Source organism: Merops nubicus, unplaced genomic scaffold (genome assembly GCF_000691845.1).
Source record: "Merops nubicus isolate BGI_N331 unplaced genomic scaffold, ASM69184v1 scaffold7311, whole genome shotgun sequence".
Lineage (NCBI taxonomy): Eukaryota > Metazoa > Chordata > Aves > Coraciiformes > Meropidae > Merops > Merops nubicus.
In genome coordinates, this window is record NW_008588923.1 from 1 (window position 1) to 22,694 (window position 22,694).

At 44.8% G+C, this 22,694-nt stretch overlaps 1 protein-coding gene across 1 annotated transcript; it reads left to right on the forward strand.

Annotated features, from left to right (window-relative positions):
• The first annotated feature begins 1,264 nt into the window (after positions 1-1,264).
• On the forward strand, positions 1,265-21,536 carry AHCY (adenosylhomocysteinase). The gene is made up of 9 exons (XM_008949402.1): positions 1,265-1,455; positions 5,237-5,312; positions 7,173-7,325; positions 10,257-10,369; positions 13,241-13,448; positions 14,616-14,703; positions 15,596-15,713; positions 18,122-18,316; positions 21,203-21,536. The coding sequence occupies exons 1-9, from the start codon at positions 1,321-1,323 to the stop codon at positions 21,332-21,334; spliced, it is 1,218 nt and encodes a 405-aa protein (XP_008947650.1). The 5' UTR covers positions 1,265-1,320; the 3' UTR covers positions 21,335-21,536.
• Positions 21,537-22,694: the final 1,158 nt, after the last annotated feature.

Consider the following 22,694-nt stretch of genomic DNA (forward strand, 5'->3'; position numbering starts at 1 on the left):
CTGCTGCCCCGGGGCCCACGGGGCGGGTGAGCCCGGCTGCCCCCTGCCTGCACCGCCTCCTGCTCTGCCTGCCCCACACGAGCCCTTTGTTGCGGGCGAGGTTTTGCTCTGGGCGTGAAAGGATCTCTAAATCTGGGACCTGTGTGACACGTTTCCTTAAAGATTTTGTAGACTTTAAACTCCATCAGACCTAATTTTTTTTAAAACGGTTGCGCGTTCTTTGAAGGCTAAATTCAAAGAGAAGAGCATTGGTCGGTAAGGCTCAAATTCATAATTCACCTTGGAGGCTACGGACCTGTAATACTATAGCATGTTTCTTAAGCAGCCCTGGTGAAACTACTGAGCCCTTAAGAGGGTGAAGTTTCTGGTTTATTTTTCAGTCTAGTGTTGGTGTAAAGGCTGTGTGCCAGTCAGCTCAAGTGTAGGCAACAGCTTCAGTGGCCCCTAGGCTTCATTCTGGAGCAAAATGCAGTTAGCTTGTCTGCATTAAATGAGGCAGTCTCTGTCAGAGGTCCTGGTGTTCCCCAGTCCTTTAAGTGGCCTGTGTTGACTAGGCAGGTGGAAGAAGGCTGGAGTCAGACATCATGGTGAGTGTAATATTTTCTACCATGACCTTGTCTAAAAGTCTCTTTTGTTCAGATTTTTCTGAACTTTTCTGCTACCAGTCCTTTTTACAAAGGCAGAAGTAGGCTTGTAACTAAGGTAGTTATGGTGCCTTGGACATAGTCTTTGTGGTACAAGGGGGTAGGAAACCTGCAGTTCAGTTCTTAAGAGGGGGAGCTGGGCTGGGTTTAGTGCCTCGTGCACTTGGCAAGGACCATGCTGTCTGTGATCTCGTGTGGGGATGCTGCTGCCATACAGCCAGCCTCTTCCCCTGTGCAGCTCTTGAGAGTGTGGAAGTAAATCCCTGTAGGAAGTGTTAGGCCCTTGGGCAGTGTCTGTAAGGAGGAGTGCTTAAGCCTGAGGCTTACTGCATTAACATGCCTCCGGGTGTCTGCATGCTAGTTTGGTTGATTAATATACTCATACAGCAGCACGCTTTTTTCAGAGAGGCTATTAGATTTGGTCTGAACTTGTTTGGAAGCCTGTGTACCGTAGTAAAAAAGCAGGGAGTAACTGGAATAGCATCTGGGTTTCCACCAACTGTCTCCCAGCTGTTGCTGGGCATTCAGACGTAGCAGCCAATGCCTTGCCGTGGAGGGTGTGAACAGATACCAAGGTTTCAGCTATTTAAACTCTGACAGCTGTCATCTTTCTCTTGCAGCTGACATCAGCCTGGCAGACTGGGGTCGCAAGGCCATCGAGATTGCAGAGAACGAGATGCCGGGGCTGATGAAGATGAGGGAGATGTACGCTGCCTCCAAGCCGCTGAAGGGCGCGCGCATCGCCGGCTGCCTCCACATGACTGTGCAGACAGCGGTTCTCATAGAGACCCTGATCGAGCTGGGAGCTCAGGTGCAGTGTCACTAAGCTTCTCCTTCATCATGCTCTTAAGTAATGCTCTGCCTGGGGCTCAGCTTCTGCTTCTATAACTACCTGAAGGGACCTTGGCAAATGTCTGTACTTTTTGGAAGAGACTGTGCTGCAGTCTCCAGGTGGATGGATTATGTCTTCTCTCATTAAGCAAAAAGCTTTTCACCCGTGCTGCGTGCACCTCTGGGATGTTGTAGGTGCCTTCTCTCTGGAAAAGCCTCATCTGAGGGCTGTTAGCTCTTCAGAAGGCATAGGCCAGTAAGGAGTGGCAGTGGAGTGGGCCTGTGTGTTACGGGTGCTTTGATTGTCTTGAGCATAATGATGATGGTAGAGTTGAGTGTCTATGTGTAAGAGTCGGGGGAAAGCCAGCAAAGCAGGTACCATGGTGGGACTCTGTTATAGACCAACCATCCAGGATCAAGGCCAGTTGTATGAAGTTCAACAAGGCCAAGTGCTGAGTCCTGCACTTGGGTCACAATCCTGTGCAAAGCTACAGGCTTTGGGAAGTGTGGCTGGAAAGCTGCCAGGTAGAAAAGGATCTGGGGATTTGGTCCACAGCTGGATGGATATGAGCCAGTGTGTGGCCAGGTGGCCATGAAGACCAAGGGCATCCTGGCTTGTATCAGCACTCGCGTGGCCAGTAGGACTAGGGCAGGGATCATCTCCCTGGACTCGGCACTGGTGGGCCTGCATCTCAAATACTGGGTTCATTTAGGTCCCCTCACTATGAGAAGGATGTTGAGGTGCTGAAGTGGGTCTAAAGAAGGGCAATGAAACTGGTGGAGGGCCTTAAAGAACTAGGGAACTGGGATTGCTCAGCTTGGAGCAAAGGAGGCTCAGGAAAGACCTTATCACTCTGCAACTCCCTGAAAGGAGGTTGTAGTGAGGTGAGGGTCAGTTTTGTTCTCCCAACTAACATGCAATGGAACAGTAGTTGCACCAGGGCAGGTTTAGGTTGGCTATTGGGAAAAAATTCTTCCCCAAAAGGGCTATAGAGCACTGGCCCAGGCTGCCAGTGGAGTCACCATCCCCGGAGGGATTTAAAAGCTGTGTAGATGTGGTGCTGAGGGATGTGGTTTAATGGTGACCTGGCACTGCTGGGTTAATGGTTGGACTTGATGATCTTAAAGGTCTCTTCCACCCAGAATAATTCTGTGGTCTTTGTGCGTGCTCGTTTTGGGCTGGGTCACTGGCTTCAGCAGCCCTGTCAGCTGTGTGTACAGCACCCTGAGCAGCAGTGCCAAAAGCTACTCCCATGCAACTGTGTTGTGCTTGGACATGCAGTGCTATTGTAGGCAATGCTGAAGCTCTAGTGACTGCCTCCAGCACAGATTAGCCTGTATTAAGAACCACACCATGCCCTGGTAAAGTCAGCAAAAACTAACGAAGCTTTCTGAGAGCTCACGCTGGGCCTTGAGCTGTGCAGGAAAACAGGGAAGCCATGTGGTGTAGGGATTGAGGGCTGAGGACTTCACTTTGAATTCGTTGTGTGACTATGGACCAGTTGCCCTGGTCTATATTAAAGACTGAGGTACTTCTGAGGCATTTCCTGCATTGAGCCCCCTGCTTTGCTTGGTGCATGAGTCCAAACGTCATGGCTGAGCGTTACTGTACAGGGCATGAGGAGAGGCAGGCATCTGAGCAGAGCCCCCAAAGCTTGCATGGTGAGCAGAGAGCTGACTGCAACTTGGTGGTGGAGGTTAAATATGTCATGTGAAATTCCTTCTTCCTGAAGTTGAGCTGCCTGCACGTGGGCTGCCCAGAGGTGCCTGATACAGGATCCATCCCATGAAAGAGTTGAGCAGTGTCATGCTGATGAAAAGGCACTGGGAGGAGGGGAAGCTCTCTAGTGGCTCAGGGATTTCCTCCAGGAGTGTCAGGGTGGGTGTGGGCAGCATGCCAGCTCAGCCTGGGCAAGGTGCCTGCAGCTGTGCAGGTGTTCTTCAGCATGGTCAGAGCAGTTCAACGGTTGCAAGTGGTGCTGTGCTGAAGGAGAGCTTTGATGTGGAGCTACAGTCCTGGCTTTATTCCAGCTACTGTGGATGAAACTCTTGTCCTTCCACCAAAGTTAAAAGAAAGCAGCAGCCACTGAAATTTGGGAAGCTCCTTGCTGCTCCTGTTGGTAACCATATCCCAGTATGGCTGGCCTGGGCAGCAGCTGCATGCTTACTTAAATGTTGCCAGCCTGCTTTAGTCTGAGCACAACCCCAAATCAGTGTTGTATGGGGTTCATCTAAGTCATTCAGGGAGGTAGCTGCAGAGATTTGGTTCCTCTAAGCATAAGTTATGGTTGTGCCTTTAAGATGTGTGCTGTTGTGTTAACTCCTTCCTTGTCCTGATACCTACATGTTAGACTTTGACCTGAGTTGGGATTCAGGCCTGGTTCATCTGGTCTGCCAAAACTTAGCTGCTTGGGGAGGTGGAGTGAGACTGGTTAAACCATACCCTACATGCTGAGGATGTAGCTCACTGCAGCATAGAAATCTTGGTATCCCTTTTTTCTTAAGTTAACAAAGACAGAGTAAATACTCTGTATAAATACTTAGAGTAGAAGGCTTAAAATTGCAACAAAAATGCATCCTATTCATAATCAGTGATACAAATATTAGGCCCTGAGCCCATGGGGTATGCCAGTTATTGTAGGGTGTGTTCCATTCTCACAGACTGGTGTCACGGATGTGAGGATGCTGAGCTGAAGTGGCTGAGGTCTTGTATCATGTGCTTGAAGTGTAAACAGTATAAAGGTATTCTGTATACTTTGAATTTCATGACACCTCCTGATGTCATCTCTGCTGATACTGGGGGAGCTTAGAAAAATCCAGGTGAGGAGGTGCAGTGCTTAAGGTCACTAATTCAGTTTTCCTGTGCTCCTTCCACGTGTGGTTTCACTGCCAAGTGTTGGCTGTGTATACTCAGATGAGGTGCTTTCTACTCCAGCCCTTACTCTGAAGTGTCAGTTCTTGATAAAATGGGATGAGTACCTGAGAACAGGCTGAAGGATTATACCTTATTACCCCCTCTCCTCAAGGTCTGTTACAATAAGCATGCAAATACCTGCCAGTCAGCCCTGTCAGGAGCAGAGGGAGAACTCCTGTGTGGCCCTGGGATGTGGTGGTTTCTGTGACTGCTGGGGAGCTGCAGTAGGTATGCAGATACTCTTCACAACAACCCAGCAACATGCCAATGCTTTTCTAGGTGCATGAGCCTAGTTATGAAATCTGTGTGGAAAACTTAGCTCAGCTGGAAGAGCTTCTGTGACTGGAGCACAGAGTGGGAGTTGGATAAGTGTGATCTTGGAGAATGCCTGTTGGTTGTGTGGTGTTTCTGCTGCATTTCTGACCCTTCTGAGTGTCAGCAGGTGTGCTGCTGCATGTCCCTACCCCTCAGCAGACACGTGCTGTGTGGCTGTTCTGAAAATCTGAACTTTGACCAAAGCCCTACTAAACCCACCTTACTGTGCACTTCCTGAAGACTTAGAGCTGGATGTATGCTCTGGCTGTCTAACAGAAGCTCTTATGAGTGAGGAGATTGAGCTGTAGTTGTGCCTCGTATTCAGCCATTGCATTCTCTCCCAAAGTGACATTTTCCCTGGCCCTGTCAGGTACTTATTTTATACACCTTAACTTTGCAGAGCTAGTGGGAAGGGCAGGAGCCTACACTGATAGGCTTTTCTGCTGTTGCTGCCTGCTTAACTCCTGTGTTTGGAAGAGTGCCTGATATCTCAGAACTTTGTTCAGCAAACATAACTTGGATTGTTTTCCAGGTACAATGGTCAAGCTGCAACATTTTCTCCACTCAGGACCATGCTGCAGCTGCTATTGCAAAAGCTGGTATCCCTGGTAAGTTTTCCATGTTCTGATTTAGCTCTGAGTTGGGATGTTCTGCTGTTCTGAGTCAAACTGTGTACAAACCAAGCTCTTCTGAACAAGCTTCAGGATAGAAATGGCCCATCAAAAGCAGTGATTGTTACAAACCAAAGCATTTGATTCAAGTTGCATTGCATCAGATGATGGGTGGCACTCTAGACAATGGCTGGTGTTAGGCTGTGGAAGAGCCTGGCTCTATGTTCCCAGCTTTAAGCCTGGCCATTAAGGTGGGTGAACCAGCAGAGTAAATAAATGGATGAGTGTGTATGTTTGTGTAGAGGGAGGTGTTTGGAGCTTTCCAGCAAGCTTGGTGCTAAATGGGTGTTTGGGAAGGGCTGTTAAGTACAGTGTGCCCTACTCCAGTGACAGGATTTACTGGAGCTGGTTTTAGGCTAGAGCTAAGCCAGCTGTGTTGCTGCCTAATATCTCTGAAGTGATTTATCAGGATGCTGCTGTTGTATTGTCACCTTTCCATAAAGAGCAATTCTTTGTAGATCATTATGAATATGTTAAGTTGTCTGCTTGTTACTCAGCCTAAAGACCTACAGTCCTTGTGGCTCTGTGCTGGGAACTTCACGGCCTGAGCTTGGATGTTGGCAGAGGCTAAATCTGATTTCTGGCAGCCTGATTCTTTGCTTTGGGAGGTGTATTTAATTTCTGTTATAACTAGCTGTTGCCACAAGTCTTTCCCCAGCCTTTCTAAGGTAACAGAAGAAAACGATCCCTTCATCAGCTCCTTTGGCATTACTAGCTGGAGGCATCACCTCCTCTGCTTGCCTCTGGCATGTGATGTCAGAGGACCTGGTGGGACTCCAGATCTGATGTTAGAATATTGCCTTACACTACAGCTCTCAACAGCCAAAACTCAAGAGAAGAGCAGTTGACAGGTGGAGTGTTTGTATGCTTTGGTATGCTTGTTTGGTGGAACTTGCTCTTTTTGTTCATATTGCACTTCATGTATTTACAAGGCCTTGGAGGACTGTGAATCCTTTGGGTGCAATATGAGATACTAATGCAGGTTTGTTTTTTTTTTTTTTTTCCAGAAAGGGCAAGGGCAATTGTATTATTGGCTCTTGATGGCTCAGGGCTAGTTTTCTATGTAAACAGTGAAAACATGACATTTTTTTCCAGATGTTGGGGCATATAAATAGTGTGTCTAATACATGTTTGAATGGCTGAGTACCACTGAGGCTCAAGTACAGCATGAGGCCAGTACAATGCCTGGAAAGGCAAAAACACCTCCAGGTACAGCATGCTGGTGGTAGATGTACTGGTATAGGAATATGCCTTAGTGAGATACAAGGCACAGCAGATAGGATTTTAGTGATGTGCTAAAGACTAGAATTCCAACTGAAAGTTGCTGAAGAGTTTGTAGTCTGGTGTTCAGCTCATGCTGAAGTCTAGTCCCTCTTTTCTGCTGTGCTAGAAAATGCTGTAGTTGTGTTTTCATTTGTCTGTATCAATCTATCCAGTGGCTATTTTTAATTTCTGGTAACACAGGGTGTATTAGGGGATCGAGTGGGGTGCTGGGGATGTGAGTCTGCTTTAGTTTGCTTTGCTTTTTCCCCTCTTAACATGGGAGAAGAATAAGGAGACCAGTAAAGTCTCAAAACTTTGACCAAGTTTGTAGCCTGGAAAAGAAGGCAAAGTGATTTCACATCTGCTCATTCTGAGATCTTCTTTTTCAATGCAAATGTCTTTTCTGTCCTACATGCACAGATAATCATCTGCCTGCTGACTCTGCTACTGAGAGCTGCAGATTAAATCTTCCTTTGGCTGCTTTATTCCGTGCTGAGTAAGGAACTGGCTAATTGTGTGTTTATTCCTATATAGTGTTTGCCTGGAAAGGGGAGACAGATGAGGAATATTTGTGGTGCATTGAGCAGACCCTGTACTTCAAGGACGGGCAGCCCCTCAACATGATTTTGGACGACGGTGGAGATCTTACCAACCTAGTTCATACCAAGTACCCACAGCTCTTGAAAGGTGACTTGTGTTTTGTTGTCAGGCACAGTTCTTCTTGGGAGGCTCTTTATGCAGTCTGTTCCTGGGAGAACTCCCTGCTTTTGTGTCAAAGGGGTGGGGAAAGAGGGGCTGGCATGTGCAAACAGGCTATGAAGGAGTCTGTGAACATTGTTTACAGTCCAAGACCAGAATCTCTTACCTGCAGGTAAGAGATCATCTCTGCTCTGTGGTGGATAAGCTACAGTGATCTGTCCTGGTCATCCTTCACAGGGCCTATTACCCGAGAATGAGATGGTACTACTGACTTGCCAAAAGCTTCCTGGAAATGAGGTGTTTTAAAATTGCTTCATGTCTCCTTGCAATTAATATTTTTAACATTAATGCTTTTTCTTCTGCATCCTCTTAGTGCACCATTGGATCAACTCATGACAGCCTGTAGACTTTCTTGGAAAGGGAAGAGTTTTCTCCCTTATGTAAGGTGCAGGGCTTTCACTCATGCAGCTTGTCAGTGAAGGTGCTGATGGGGTCGGGGTTGGGACTCCTGCTTTGACTTGTTACCTTCAGTGTAAGTTAGTAAAACAGGTCAGTGTGGTTTTGCTAGCACATGTTTATGTGAAAAGATTCATCTGAAGGGAATTTGTCATGACCTGCAGTAGCTGGTTGATCTGTCTGGCAAGTATGACAGATGCTCCTTAGCTCTGCCAGTGTCCATCACATCTGCTGCTGCCAGCCACAGATGCCCAGTGTTGCTAGAGGACATGTTTGAAGTGGGATGTGGAGAGAATTGGATGTTGATATGGCATGGAAACAAAACTGATACAGTGGGGTGTGCTGATGCTTGTTTTTAATCTGTACAGGTGAGGTTGGTGTAGAAGCCCACTGGATCAGGTCTCCATTGCTTTGAGGAAGCTAGAGGGAAAAAAATCTGAAGGTAGCAGGCCATGGGTAGGGCTGTGCAAGGGGAGGAGTCTGGGGCTGCTCCCCATCCATGTGCAGGATGAGGAGGAAGAGAGGAAACTTTTTTTTTTGGCAGGCCTCACTTTCTCCTTCATCCTCAGCCTGATGTCCCCAGTAATCTAACAGTCAACATCTTTGTGTTACTGAAACTGTAATGAGAGTTTTTCATTGGTGTCTACTTAGCCATGTTGGGGTCCCCTCTCTTGCTTCCTAGAATGCCTCTCTTGGTAATCATGACCTCTTGCTTCCCTGACATTTGATGTCAGAGAATATCACAACTGATCATGCCTTCCTGTCTTCCTTGCATTGTCAGAGGCCAAAAAATGTATTTTCAGTGTTCCTACTCTATTTTGCAGGGTTGCTTTCTCCAGATTCCTGGCATGCAAGAGTTGTGCAACACGCACCTGCGTTGGTGTTGTTCCTGGGGAGGTCCTTGTGTTGAGCTCCTTTCACACTTTCAGCCCTCCTGCTGTCTGCTTGCCTCCTCTCCAGACCTTTGCTCCCTCTTACTTGTCTTGTCCTCCTAGTGTGGAAGGGACTAGTGCAGTGTAGTGCAGTAGGGCAATGGCTGTTGAATTGTCTCCTGTCTTGGCATGCATCTCTAGTCTGCCATTGACCAAAAAAACCCATCCATACTGCTTGGAATTGCTTCCTAAATTCATAGAATTGGCTATTCCACAGGATTTTTAAGGAGTCTGTGCAGGATACCATACCTGGCAATGTTTCCCTTGCCAAAACATGTGCTGTCTGCACTGACCATAATGGAAAAGCCTCTTTGCAGCAGTTCAATAAACAATTTAAGGCTGACCTCTGTAGAAGATGACAGATCTTGATTAGTTTTACCTTCTAGTCTGTTGCTTCTTGGAAACAGCAAAGCCTCCAAAGTGGGACCCACTGAGTGGAGCCCTTTTCTCCTTTAACCAAGCTCTGCTCTTTGCCCTCTGCTGCAAGGAGTGCTTCAAGGAAGGTGACAGCATCTGGGTTCTGTATCTTGAAGATAATAGAGGCTAAGGTATCCTAAGGGCTTGTGGTGATATTTGATGTCTGTGGGGGGAGAAGCAGAATAAGAGTAATATTAGCAGAGCATGCAGTGTGTGCAAAGACTGGATTGTAAGTGCAGGAGGCATTTTGACATGCAGCATCTGAAAGTGCCCTTTGCTGGACAGGTTTTCTGGGCTAATTTCTAAGGAAACTGTCCTCCATGCTTCAGCTGCTTCTAATTGAAAGGGAAGTTAGTTCAGTCCCAGTGTGTAACTAACAGCTGAAAGTAGGGCTCATTCAAGTCTACTTCAAGTAGATGTGCTAATTAGCTGTGTGGAAAACAGAATCATAGGCTGTATTGGGTTGGAAGGGATCTCTAAAGGCCCTCTAGTCCAACCCACCTATAGTAGGCAGGGACATCTCTAACTAGGTCAGGTGGCTCAGGGCCCTGTCAAGCCTGACTTTGAATGTCTCCAGGGATGGGGCCTCCACCACCTCTCTGGATAACCTGTTCCAGTGATCAACCACCCTCCTATTAAAGAAGACTTTCTTAATGTCTAACCTAAATCTACCCTTTTCTAGCTTAAAACCAATGCCCCTTGTCCTGTCACTACAAACCCTTGAGAACAGATCTTTCAGAACACCTTGCTAGAATGGACTGGGCTGTAGAAACTTCACTGAGGTGAACATCTTGCCCATTTTGCAGAAATGCTTTTGGATCTCTTTGAGAGAACAGGTCAGAGTGAGGTCTTTCCTCATTCCTGGGTCAAGAACTGGTTCTTTCCCTTTTTCCAAAGAATATTTTGTCCTGCTCCTTTCATTGCTTTGTTGAGTAAGAATCTGGTTTGAAGTTTCAAACTACTGTTTGAGGATTGAAATGAGGGTTCTCATCTCTTCCCTGCTTCCTGCTAAGTGTTTAATTTGGGCCTGTGGAAGATGCTCCCAGCACCTGGATGTGTAGGTTTGCAGCAGTATTAACTCCAGCTAAGGTGAATTCTTTTACTCTCCCCACAGGAATTAGAGGTATTTCAGAAGAGACAACCACTGGAGTTCACAACCTGTACAAGATGAAGGCCAATGGGACCCTGAAAGTGCCAGCTATCAATGTGAATGACTCTGTCACCAAGGTAATGCAACTGGAGCACTTCTGCTCTGTTCTTCTGTCTGACTAGTTTGGTGTTGAGTTGTCATTCCCTTGCAAGTACTCCTTTCTTTTGCTGAGCTATTCCTGACCTGGTACTGAACAGATTTTTCAGCATATCCTTGCAGGGAGCCCTTGATGTTTCTGATGGGACATGTCATTGTAAATACTCTGTTTTCAGAACATCAAGGGCTTTTTTTGTATGTAAGGACATAACATTCTTTTGCATTTTAATAATGTAGGAACACCTTTGGAAATCATGGCTCCTGGGTAAAGTCAGTTCCTGTGGCAAGGGGCATGTCCTCACTCTGAGTAGCTTAAAACCCCTAGGGAGGTGGCAGGTACCAGCTGGAAAAATGTGACCTGCCTGAGCCTGTGGCTGGTGAAGGTCAGTGGATCTCACCGAGTATCTCTGTGAACTACAGTTGCAAAGGATAAAGCAGGAGGTATTTGTTCTTTGCTTAGCTACAGGACTGCTTCCCAAAACAAATCCAGGTGATGTGAGGGATGAGGAAGAATGGTGTTTAAAAGGTGCTGGTGCTTTTTAGAGGCAGATGAATTATAGTGGGAATTTCAGGCATACTTCAGGTTTGTGTCTAGATGCTTTTTTATCAATCTAGTTGGTAAATCTCTTGCAAGTTACCATACTGACCTTATCCTACTGGGCATGGCAGTTCTTACTGACTGATCTGCCTTCTCTGCAGTTTGCTAGCTGTAGAGTATGTCCTTTCCGCTCACAAAGAAGCATCTGGCATTTTATTTCATACCTGGTGGGCTGGAATCTAGCTGATCATGGAAGAAGCTTGTGTCTTTGCACCTAGGTGAAAACACTTAGAGTTGTGCTTCCTGCATAATAGCTATTAATACTGCTTAGTAGTTTTGGATCAGATGTTTCAAAAAAAGCTTGAGTGGATTTGGGTTGCGCTCACTTTGTTCTAGTGCCAAACAAGTGCTTATTTTCAAATGAAGTTTGGTATTTACGTAGTAAAAGGCTTGTGCTAGGCACAGTTACAGAGCTGCAGGAAGATGTGCACTTGAGCTGAAAAAAAAATCTATCTAGTTTGATATTTTCAGTTGATGCCAGGTTGGTACATGAGTATTTGGAGAGAAAACACCATCCAGTTCTGTTCCTCCCTCTTGCTGCTCAAATGTATTTTGGGGTGGGACAGATGTTTGTATCCAGCACTCTGCTGCCTTGCCTACGTGGGAATGCAAAGGCACCTGGAAGGTTCTGACTGCAGTTGGTGGATTTGGTGGTGAGGAATCTAATCTGACCATGCTGCTTTCCTCCATAACAAGGCTTATACTGCAAGGGAAATCTGAAGGACTAGAAAAGAGGATTATCAATTGGCACTAGCTTTGGAATTTGAAGAATTGGTAACAGAAATTTTCTGAAATATTTATGGCAAATGTGCTTGTTGTGCTAAGACCTACAAGTACTGAGTGAAGAACTTCTGGAACTGAAATGTAACTCCCTACACATGAATCCTTGGCCAGCTTCTGAGGCTGGGAGTGATATGCTGCTCTATCTTGTAACTTGCTCAGATAATGAATTGTAGTCATAGTTGCAACAATTTTATACATGGACTTTGCATCTTTTTTTATTATAAAAATGTTAGTTGTAAGCTGTTGCCTGAAAACCAAACTGTAACATCACCTTACACATGCTAGATGGCACCAGCTGTAGCTGCAGGGTAGGTCCCATTTGAAAGATCAGTGCCCCTGTTAAAATCTAAGTATATGCAGTCTTAAGTTTGCTTACAGCAGGCAGCGTGCTACCTGTGTTGAATGAGAGCAAGAATGGTTGGTGACCAAGGGCTGTAGAAAACAGGTGCAGGCTTTGAGACTGGAATTTTGCTGTGAATGCTGAGTTCTTTACCCCCCCCCCCCCCCCTTGGGAAGCACAACTTTAGTAGCCAGATTTTTTTAAAAATTCTTGGCTTCTGTAGTTCTTCAGATAATCAAATCTGTTTGTTTTGATCAGGAAGATGTGCCATATAAAGGGCTCAAGGAGAAAAAGGAGAAGCATTATAAAAATCAGTACAACAGTGTGTTTCTGAGTTTAGGAACGTGTTCAAGCAGAGTACTATTGGACATCTGACTTAACAGGGGAGTTTAGATTTGGAGGTCTGGCTGTTAAGCTCATATGTTAATGTTACAGTAGGAAGATGTTGTGCGATGGGGCATTAGGAGATGAAATCCAGGAGTCCTTGGTTACAGTAACCAGTGTTGTGAATAGCTACTAGCTGGATTTTTCTAGATTGGAGCAGTGAGGAGGTCTGGCAATGTTAGTTTAACTGTTCCTGGGGGAAGATAAAATTTTGACCTTCCTGGATGCCAATTTCTTGTAGTTGATGTAAGCAAATTCCTTCTTCTTGAGGGTGCACGTGTCTTGCAAAGATAAGAATGTGCTAATCAATTGACCAGATATTGTGCTGCTGTGGTTTGCCTGTCTGTGGCACTTGGTTCGGTTCATTGTCTCAAAAACAGAAGCAGAGAACTGGTGAGCATCTTGTTAAGGAACTTGGACCTACCTCTGTATGCAAAGATGGTTTGTGTTTTCACTTGATAAATTCAGGTTACCTCTAGTAAGTTTTTAATGTGTCCAAGCCACAACATTTATGAAATGCTTCTTACCAGAAGAGTGCTGAAGCCTGTATCTGGTAGAACTGTATAGACTGAAATGGATAAATATCAAACTAGTTTGTCCTCTTCCCATCCCTCATTGTGGTTAGAGTTCAGCTGACTGTCAGCCTCCTGGTTTGCAGTACTTGGTGTAAGTCCATTTTGTTTCTCTATGGAATTTTTACTTGAGTGACTATCCTCTGTTCTGAAACTGCTTCTTTTTCTTCCTCAGAGCAAGTTTGATAACCTTTATGGTTGCAGAGAGTCTCTCATCGACGGCATCAAACGTGCCACAGATGTCATGATTGCTGGAAAGGTGGCAGTGGTGGCAGGGTATGGTGATGTGGGCAAAGGCTGTGCTCAGGCCCTGCGCAGCTTTGGAGCCAGAGTCATCATCACGGAGATCGACCCCATCAATGCGCTCCAGGCAGCCATGGAAGGTGAGAGCTGCAGGAGGTGAAGGAATTAATGCACCTGACAGGGATCTGTGCATGTCCGTGTAGCATTAAATGATAGCTGCCTGAGAAAGTTTCAGTGGGTTTCAGCCCTGTGCCTGTTGATGTAGAGTTGACTCCAGTTTAACTGTAGGAATTCTTTCCTTAGGCTTAGGGAAGGAATTTATTAGTAGGGGCCTTGAAGATGTGTTTGGAGTTAAGGCTACAGAGACCATAGTGGGCTAAGGCCCCCATTTCATCATGCTGTAAGCCTGGTTTTGAATGGGTTCATTATCTTCAAGTTGTGCAGCTCTAACCTCCAATGTGGGTTAAGACTCCACTGAAATATCCCCATGGTAAAACACCAGACCTTATGTTCAGTGGATGGCTTTGGAGAGCAATGCTATGTTCTCTGCCTTTCCAGCTCTGCTCATGGCATGCTCTGGAAGCTGTGCTGCTTCTCCTGTGGACACCTCATGTAACTCTGCTTTTTAGTACCAGTTTATCCCATTTCTATTCATACCTAACTAGAAACTGCAGGTGTTGTGGCCATAGTGGACTAAGGCCCCCATTTCATTATGCTGTAAGCCTAGTTTTGAATGGGTTCATTATCTTCAAGGTGCAGCTCTAACCTCCAGTGTGGGTTAAGACTCCACTGAAATATCCCCATGGTAAAACACCAGACCTTATGTTCAGTGGATGGCTTTGGAGAGCAATGCTATGTTCTCTGCCTTTCCAGCTCTGCTCATGGCATGCTCTGGAAGCTGTGCTGCTTCTCCTGTGGACACCTCATGTAACTCTGCTTTTTAGTACCAGTTTATCCCTTTCTATTCATACCTAACTAGAAACTGCAGGTGTTGTGGGTGCACTTTCCTTTGCAAACTTGACCCCCTGATTCTAGTTTGAGTGCTGTGCCAGGTACTACACCTATGCATATAAGACATTGGATGTATAGATCTACAGGTTTGAAACAAGTGAGGAGCAGATTTTCATGCTGTTTGTATTTAGTAAGACAAGTATACCCACTACTTTGCTTCCTCCAGAGGTCAGGTGTTGGCACAGGCTTTTACTGATTTTTTTTTTTTTTCTCCATTCTTTTCTACTATAATATTGTATCCTGGTTTTTAAGAAGTGCTGGTAATTTGGCAGAGGAGTAACTTTCTCTCTTTTCAGGTTATGAAGTTACAACCATGGAGGAGGCCTGCAAGGAGGGCAATATCTTCGTTACCACCACTGGCTGCACTGACATTGTTCAGGGCAGGTATGGTCTAGCCACTTGCTTTAGTGAAAGCATAGATGTGCAGTTAAACTTTATTTTTAAAAATATAATCATTAATTGCCAGCAGTATGGTGAAGATTCACAGTCTCATTCTGGACATCAGAATTTAGCAACAGTTTAGTGAGAAATTGGGACTTTGGTCTTCCAGCTCTGGTGGCTGTTGCCATGTTGCAGTTGTTCCTGTCTTACAGCATATAGTGACAGAAACAAAAGGTCTAGAGGGATAGATAAACACCTGGAGAAGGAGAGCATGAGAACTAAATTCTGTTAGGACAGATAAATGGGACCAGAAGAGGAAGCTTGTAAAGGTTAATGTGATTCCATCTGTGAGTATGTGTAGCAGACCTGGAAGTAGCCTGTTCTCAGTAAACTACTCTGCAGTTTTTTTGATACCACTTCTGCCATTTACACCCCCTACATTCTAAACAGACTCATTCCTATCTTGCCTTTGTGTTTGTGCATGCTGTAGTGGAAGGCTGGGTAAGTGGGAAAGGCCATTATTCTCTAGAGATGTAGAACTGCTGAAACTTTCAAGTCATGAATAGAACTGTTTCTTCATGAAGAAAGAATACTTCAGGTACTTCAGTTTTGACCAATTAAAATAGCTTTACTTTCAATAATAGGAAAATACTTTCTCTCCAATAACCTTACATCCAGGGGAAGTATCCTTTCCTAAAAGCTTGAGGGTTTTTTTTCAGTAGATGTGACATACCTGGAAGATTCAGACCCACACATCTTGTGAGAGTCAAATGCAGTCAGTGAGCCAGGCACTTTGCACTCACTTTCTGCAGGTAGAACTATGGATCACAGCATCTGCTGGTGCTGAAGAAATTATTTTTGTGCATTAAATTTTGAAACAACTTTTCTTTTGCAGGCACTTCGAGCAGATGAAGGATGATGCCATAGTGTGTAATATTGGCCATTTTGATGTGGAAGTTGATGCCAAGTGGCTGAATGAAAATGCTGTAGAGGTGGTGAACGTTAAACCTCAGGTGAGCCCTTGCACAAGCTCTCCTGCTAGGAAGAAGCAGACTCTGTCTGTTTCCAGAAAGGGGGGATATTTCTCTTCAGGTACTTTGCCTCTAACTTTCTTAGAAGACAGTAGTGCTCTGGGCTGATCAGAGTGGAGACTCTGCTCTCTTCCCTGATTAACCTGGAGCAAGCTGCACATCATGTCCTTGTGTTGGTGTTGGAGTGGTTGGTTCCAGCCAGCGCTCAAGTGTACAGCATGGCCTCTGACAAGAGGTGCCCGATATGGCTGCATCCTTCTCTCTGTGTTTCTACCTCCTTGACAAACAGGAAGCTACCTCATAGTGGTGGTTGTGTAGACAATTAATTACATCAAGTTCATTCCTTACAGGATGTCAGCTTTGACATCTGGGGTATGGTGAAGAGGTGTGGAAATGTGCTTTCTTTGGTAGCTCCCAGCTGAAAACAATGCCATAGCTCAGTTTCAAAAAGCAACTTAGATGATGAATGCAGAACAGATCATTAGAGAGCATATAAAACTTAAGAACAGAGCCCATAGCTTGCCTAGTGGTTGATCTGAGTTTTGTCTCAGGAAGCTGCTTGCTCATGTACTGCTTGGCACCATAACAGTCTTGGTCCTAGTGCAGGGTGCCAGGATTAGAGTGAAGTTCAAAGGGATGTCTTAGGGGATTCTGTCATTTGAAAAAATTAAATTCTCTTTGTTTTCAAAGTTTGTTTTTTTTTTTTCTTTGCTTGGAGACTGAAGCCTCAAGAAAGCATATCTGGAGATCTGTCAGATTTAGACTTCCAGATGTAGTGATTTAATTTTAGAAACCTGTGTAAACCAGGAGTCTGTGTCTGGGTAGACAAGGTGAGATGTTTTACCCTTGCTCAGCTTGCATTCCCACAATGTATTTCCTTCAAGTTATGGCTATACTACCTACACAGGAAAATAAGAATCTAAAAATGTCAGCTTTTCAGCTATATCCTAAAGCAGAGAAACAAAACTAAAATAAATCCAAAACTGTTTTGTAACACCAGCACTGATGGGGAGATAACATCAAGTAAAACAAACCAGCCTTTGACTTGGCATGGGACTTCTGGTTACTTTCTGAAAAGGGAGTGTGCTCACTGATAGCAGGATTCTGGGGCAGGGTTTTTACTTTATTTAAAGGTGCCACACCCAAGCAGATATCATGGTAGATGTAAGTCTGCCCTTCCACTTCTCATAACTCCTCTGATGCTTATTTGGCATCTGCATCACTCTTACTAAACAGTTGTGAGCCTTTTCAATACATTATGTGCTGCTGTGACACTCTACATGGGCTCAGCTGGGGATGAAGTTACCCTCAAGTTCACACTGCTTCCAAGACTGGTCTTGCAAGTGACTTCAGCATGGAGCTGAACAGGAGCCTGGTGCTTACTGCTTGCTTTGTGGTAGTTTGGGTTTTAAAACTAAAACTGGGACTGCTCAAAAAGTAAACACTGTTGAAGGCTAAGTTTGATGTTAATATGGTATCATGCAAACTAGCAGCACCTGGCTGTTCAGTGTGGCTCTTAAGGTCCATTTGAAAAATTGTGACACAATTGTCTGTATGGCTTAATGTTGAAGACTGGCCTTGTACCCTGAACCCCTCTGGTCTGTTACATAAACCACTGCTGTTGCAAGCAGGATGTTCAGAATGGTGCAGAAGAGATACCTGCTCACAGAGCAAAAGCTGTGAAAAGTTGCCAGCATGCTGTGTGCAACAAGTGTTTGCTTACAAGCCACTAGCTAAAGTTTGTAAAAGTGCCAGCCTTGAGTGGACCATGTTGACATGTTCTTTGAACCCCTCCAGGGATGGGGACTCCACCACCTCCCTGGGCAGCCTGGGCCAAGGCCTCACCACTCTGTCAGTAGAGAAATTCTTCCTAATATCCAACCTAAACCTCCCCTGGAGTAACTTAAGCCCTTTTCTGCTTGTGTTATAGCTAATTACTTAGGAGAAGAGATCAACCCCCACCTCACTACAACCTTTTTTCACAGTTGCTGTGCTATGACAGAATAAGAAATGCAGTTGTCTGGAATCACAGAATTATTTAGGCTGGAAAAGACCTTTAACACCTTCAGGCCCAACCACAAACCTAAAACTGCGAAGTCCACCACTAAACTGTTCTTCAGCACATCTGCATGTCTTTTAAATATCTCCAGGGGTGGTGTTTAAGTATTCTGAACCACGAAGCAGGTGCTGGGGCTCAGGCTGTGTGAAGTCCAGAATAGCTACGGGTTTTGTGAACACTGGCTAGGGAGGAATGCCTTGGTTATAACCAAGTCTGTGTTGCAGGCCCACTGTGGAGTTGTTGGTGCAGGAAGGAAGCCCACAAAGCTCTGCATGATTTAAAATGCCCTCTCCACCCTGACGTTGCCCTGCTGCTGCTCTTGCCCCTGCAGGTGGATCGCTACACCCTGAGGAGCGGCCGGCACGTCATCCTGCTGGCCGAGGGCCGGCTGGTCAACCTGGGCTGTGCCATGGGCCACCCCAGCTTCGTCATGAGCAACTCCTTCACCAACCAGGTGCTGGCACAGATTGAGCTGTGGACCAATAGTGACAAATACTCTGTTGGAGTCTACTTCCTGCCAAAGAAGGTGAGTTAAAATAGCAGAAAGATGCAAGCTGGTAAGAAAGCCAACTTCAAATGTGATCACGTAGCTTTGTTTCGTTTGTGCTTGTGTTCATTTTCCTGCTGCATGTTGCTGCAAGGAGCTCCTGCCCCTCAGTGAACACTTGGCTTTGGTCATGCTGCATCTGCAGGCTGTTTTTTCATGGCTAATCTGATGTATGGAACTGGCACTTGTCTGTCCTGTGATATGAACAGCCGGTCACTTTTTGGCATGTCCTGGGGCTCTTTGCTAAGGTGCTGGTAAACCCTGCACTGCCTTAGGCTAGTCAGGGAGCTTCTCCCAACCAACTTGTTCCTTCTGCTGAAAGTCAGCATTCACAGCAACCTTTCCCATGCTTATCCAGCAGCAGAGTCTAGTGGGGCAGAGTTGAAGTGGAGGTGAAACTACAAGTCACTTTTACTGTGGTTGGTAGAGTCTGGGTCCCATTTGTGTGTGAGCAGAGCCTATTGCAATCTGGTCCTAATAGCTTTACAAAAAAATTAATGACAGATTGCCTCAGGTTTCCCTTTAAACTTAACTCTGTGTTCTTGGAAAAATAGAATGTGTATGTTTGGGCTTGCTTAAGTGTTTGCTGATGGGCATAAGCTTCCAAAACCAACCATTAATGATCAAGCAAAGCATACCAGAAATGCAGTGTAGGAGCTGATCAGCAATCTGACACATAATCATCTTCAAAGCAAGAGTTTTGTTGATGATTCTCTTGGAATTTATAGTCTAGTGTCACTAATAAAATGTGGCTTCATGCTCTTTGTGAGTAGCAGTTTTCAGTAAGTGTACTTGAACTGGGAGTTGTGCCCAGATCAGTTAGGAACAGTTATGTTTGTGGATCATATGGCAGTGATCTCTTTGGGTTCATAGGCTGTGCCAAAATGCTCTTTGTACCCTTTGTACTCCATAGAGCATTTCAAAGAATAAAGCAGTGCACTTGTCAGAACCAACAAAAGATGGGCAGAAGAGCTTTCTGTGATAATTTTCTGGCTAGTATCTTCCCTTGTTTTGTGTAGTAGCTTTGGGGTCCAAATGTAAAACTTAAGAATTACGCAGTACCTTACCATACTTCTTTGACTGCAAGAATATTGCTTCCATGATTAGCAATTACAAACATGCACACACTTCTGCAGTGGGTGTTCCTAGAAATCTAGGCAAGCTGTTGTATCCATGTTCTTAGCAGCAAATCTATGTTCAGCTATCTGATTTTAAGGTAAGAATGTCAGCTTACCTTCAGCTAAATTTGTGTACCTTTTTATTGAAATCTTCACCTCCCCAAGCTGAAGCAACTGTGAAACAACTTATTTCTGCTGCAGTTGGAGAACCTGATCTGGGAAATGTCAGGGCCTAGGCTCCTTTTCAAATGAGTGTAATATGTCTTAAACTTGCTGGAAATGCCCCTATCCAGATCTTCATATGTCAGTCAAGTCAATCAGATATGCATGGAATTTTTAACCCTTTTTCTTTCTGACAGGATCTACTAATCTTTAATACTTTTTTCCCTTCTGAACACAGTCCTTCCAGTTAGCATTTCTTTCTTTCATGATTTTCCTGACTTTTATGTAGTGTTTGGTAGCTTTCATGGTTCACTTTCACATTGTTCATGTGCTTCATCCTATCTTTTTAATTTTGCCTTGTACATATTTGACTGTGCTGTTCTCCAGAGATGTTGCCAATTCCATCTTCCTATGAGCAGGTTGAGCTGCAGTGAATTGTACTCTGCACAAGTGTAGCTTTTTACCTGGTTCATTACAATGGGATTACTCCAGAGTAGTAGATTGTTACCACACCCCCTTTGAACAGGAAATCTAGGACTCGTTATTTGAATCATTTAGAACATGGTGGTTCACACAAGCTGAAGATTTGGCCCTTAATTGTTTTATTGATTTCTTGCCTTTCAAATATACTGCAGCCTTTCACATCTGGGGGAATGTCACCAGTCTTTCCCATGCTACTGGAATTTAAACTTACCTTGTACCTGTTTCCTTAGCAATGGCTACTTGTATTTTGCAGGAGTTACAAATGATGGTCAAACTTGTCCATCTGCTGGAACTCAGCAGCACCCAGTCCTCTTAGTGCTGTCCTTTCTAGCTTGGAATATCTTTTCCCTTCTGACATAGCAGCTAGTTGGCAATTTTACTTTTTCTTTTTTACTTTTCTCTACCTATTTTCTGCAGCACTTAGCTATCTTGTAACTTTGCATATTTTTAAGTCCTTTGAGAGTGTCTGCCAGATGCCTCTGAGATAAAGTATATCAACACTTCTGAGCCCATGTCCTACAGTCCACCATGGCTTTATTCTTCATGAAGACAATGCCAAGAGATACTAGTATTCTTGATGAATTAGTGATTGTGAGATTAATATTCTAATACATATACCCCTAAAATGGGATATCTAGAAAGGGGATGCATTTTTTTTCCATTAGTAGAACTGACCTAAAATAGTAAGTTGACAGTCTGGTATGTCTAGGGAGATGTGTTTGGGGCTTTCCCATTCTACCAAACTGGATAGTTTTATTTTTGAATAGTTTTATCTCTGTTCTTTATTTGTTGGGTGAATGTGAATGTGTATAAATGAGATTGAAATGGGCTTGATTATATAAATTTATCTGTCTCACTTAAGCTTGACTTGACTCCCTCAAAATGTGGGGCTTTTCCATCTGAATGCAGCTCTGTGCTCAAAGCAGATGCCTCTGCCCTGAAGTAGGTGAGGTATGTTAGCAGGAAAAGAGCTGTTGGTTCATCTGTATCAGTCTGTTAAATCCTGTTTGTTTTCACACATTTGTTTCTCACTATTAATCATGTCCTGAACTAACAGGACTCTGTTCTGCTAATATTCGTGTCTCAATATTTTGTTTTGCAGCTGGATGAAGCTGTGGCTGCTGCTCATCTGGATAAACTGTGTGTGAAGCTGACAAAGCTGAGTGACAAGCAGGCCAAGTACTTAGGATTATCAAGAGATGGGCCATTCAAGCCAGACCACTACAGATACTGAGCAGGTGGCACTGCCCAAAGACCAAAGTGCAGGGATATGACCTTCCAAAGTCCTTGTGTGTGCTGGGCTTCTGAGAACAAGCCCTTTGCTATGCTCCTCAGTGCTGCAGAACCCCTCCCCTTACCAAGGGAGCTTCAGGGCCTTATTTGTTTGTGAAAGAAGATCACTCTGACTCTTGGAACTAGAACTGGTTACTTAGCTAGTCTCATGGTGAAAAGGATCCTATGCAACTTGTATTTGCTCCTAATGTTGTAATAAGGGGGGCAGAACAGGAGATTGCTAAATGAAAATGTGTAGTCTTGTCATGCATGGGGCTGACAGCCTCTTTAAACAGACTAACCAATAAGATGGGAAATGATTTCTACAGGGAGATACTTTCTGCCATGCCCTGCTCCAATTAGATGACTCCTATTAGGAGGATAGCAGCATCAGGCTTCTCTCCACAGAGGTGCCCTAGCTGAAGTGCATGTTAGGAAACTGGAGAAAGTAGGGAAGAGTATAAGTTGCTTGATCATCTTCCTATAAAATCAACTTAACCTCCTACTTGGAGATTAAAACCAGAGTTTTTTTTCTGGGTTAATTTAATCCATCCATACTAGTCAGAACAAAAAGACCCTTTTATGCTTCTTCCACACCTATTTGACAAGGGTTGAGGCAAAAGTGATTTCTTTTTTTTAGCAGCCTTCTGGTGTATTGTGAACTGCTGAGAAGCCACCACTGGGATGTTTAGGTTTAGGGACCTTGTTTGATCCTCTGAAAACACCAGCAGCACACTTCTACCCCCAGCTTGATTTTTCTGGGTTGTCATGTCTGCTCTATCTTGCTTGTCATTGACTCAAAGTGCTTTTATTAAAGATTTGACTATGGCCTGATTTGTTTTGTACAGTGAGATGCTTTGTGTTTTGAAATGGATTTTTTACTTTTGTGTGATCCTTAAGCTACTGAAAATATGTAATTTTGGGGGTCAACCCCATGCTACACTACAGGCTGGGGAACATGTGCCTGGGTGGAAACTGCCTGGTGGAAAAGGACTCGGAGGTGTTGGTTGATAGTTGCCTGAAGATGAGCCAGCCTGTGCCCGGGTGGCCAAGAAAGCCAACAGCATCCTGGCTTGTATCAGCGCTAGTGTGGCCAGCAGGGCTGGGGCAGGGATCATGGCCCTGGACTCAGCACTGGTGAGGCTGCACCTTGAATACTGTGTTCATTTTTGGGCCCCTCACCACAAGGAAGACATCAAGGTGCTGGAGCATGTCCAAAGAAGGGCAGTAGAGCTGTTGAAGGGTCTGGAGCACAGGTCTTGTGAGGAGCAGTTGAGCGACCTGGGGTTGATTAGCCTGGAGCAAAGGAGGCTCAGGGGAGA

Excerpts from the sequence above, each read along its gene's own strand:
- AHCY (XM_008949402.1), top strand. The coding sequence starts at position 1,321 with ATGCCGGGGCTGATGAAGATGAGGGAGATGTACGCTGCCTCCAAGCCG. Across the intron at positions 5,313-7,172 it reads TGCAAAAGCTGGTATCCCTG|TGTTTGCCTGGAAAGGGGAG; the intron begins GTAAGTTTTCCA and ends ATTCCTATATAG. Across the intron at positions 10,370-13,240 it reads TGAATGACTCTGTCACCAAG|AGCAAGTTTGATAACCTTTA; the intron begins GTAATGCAACTG and ends TTTCTTCCTCAG.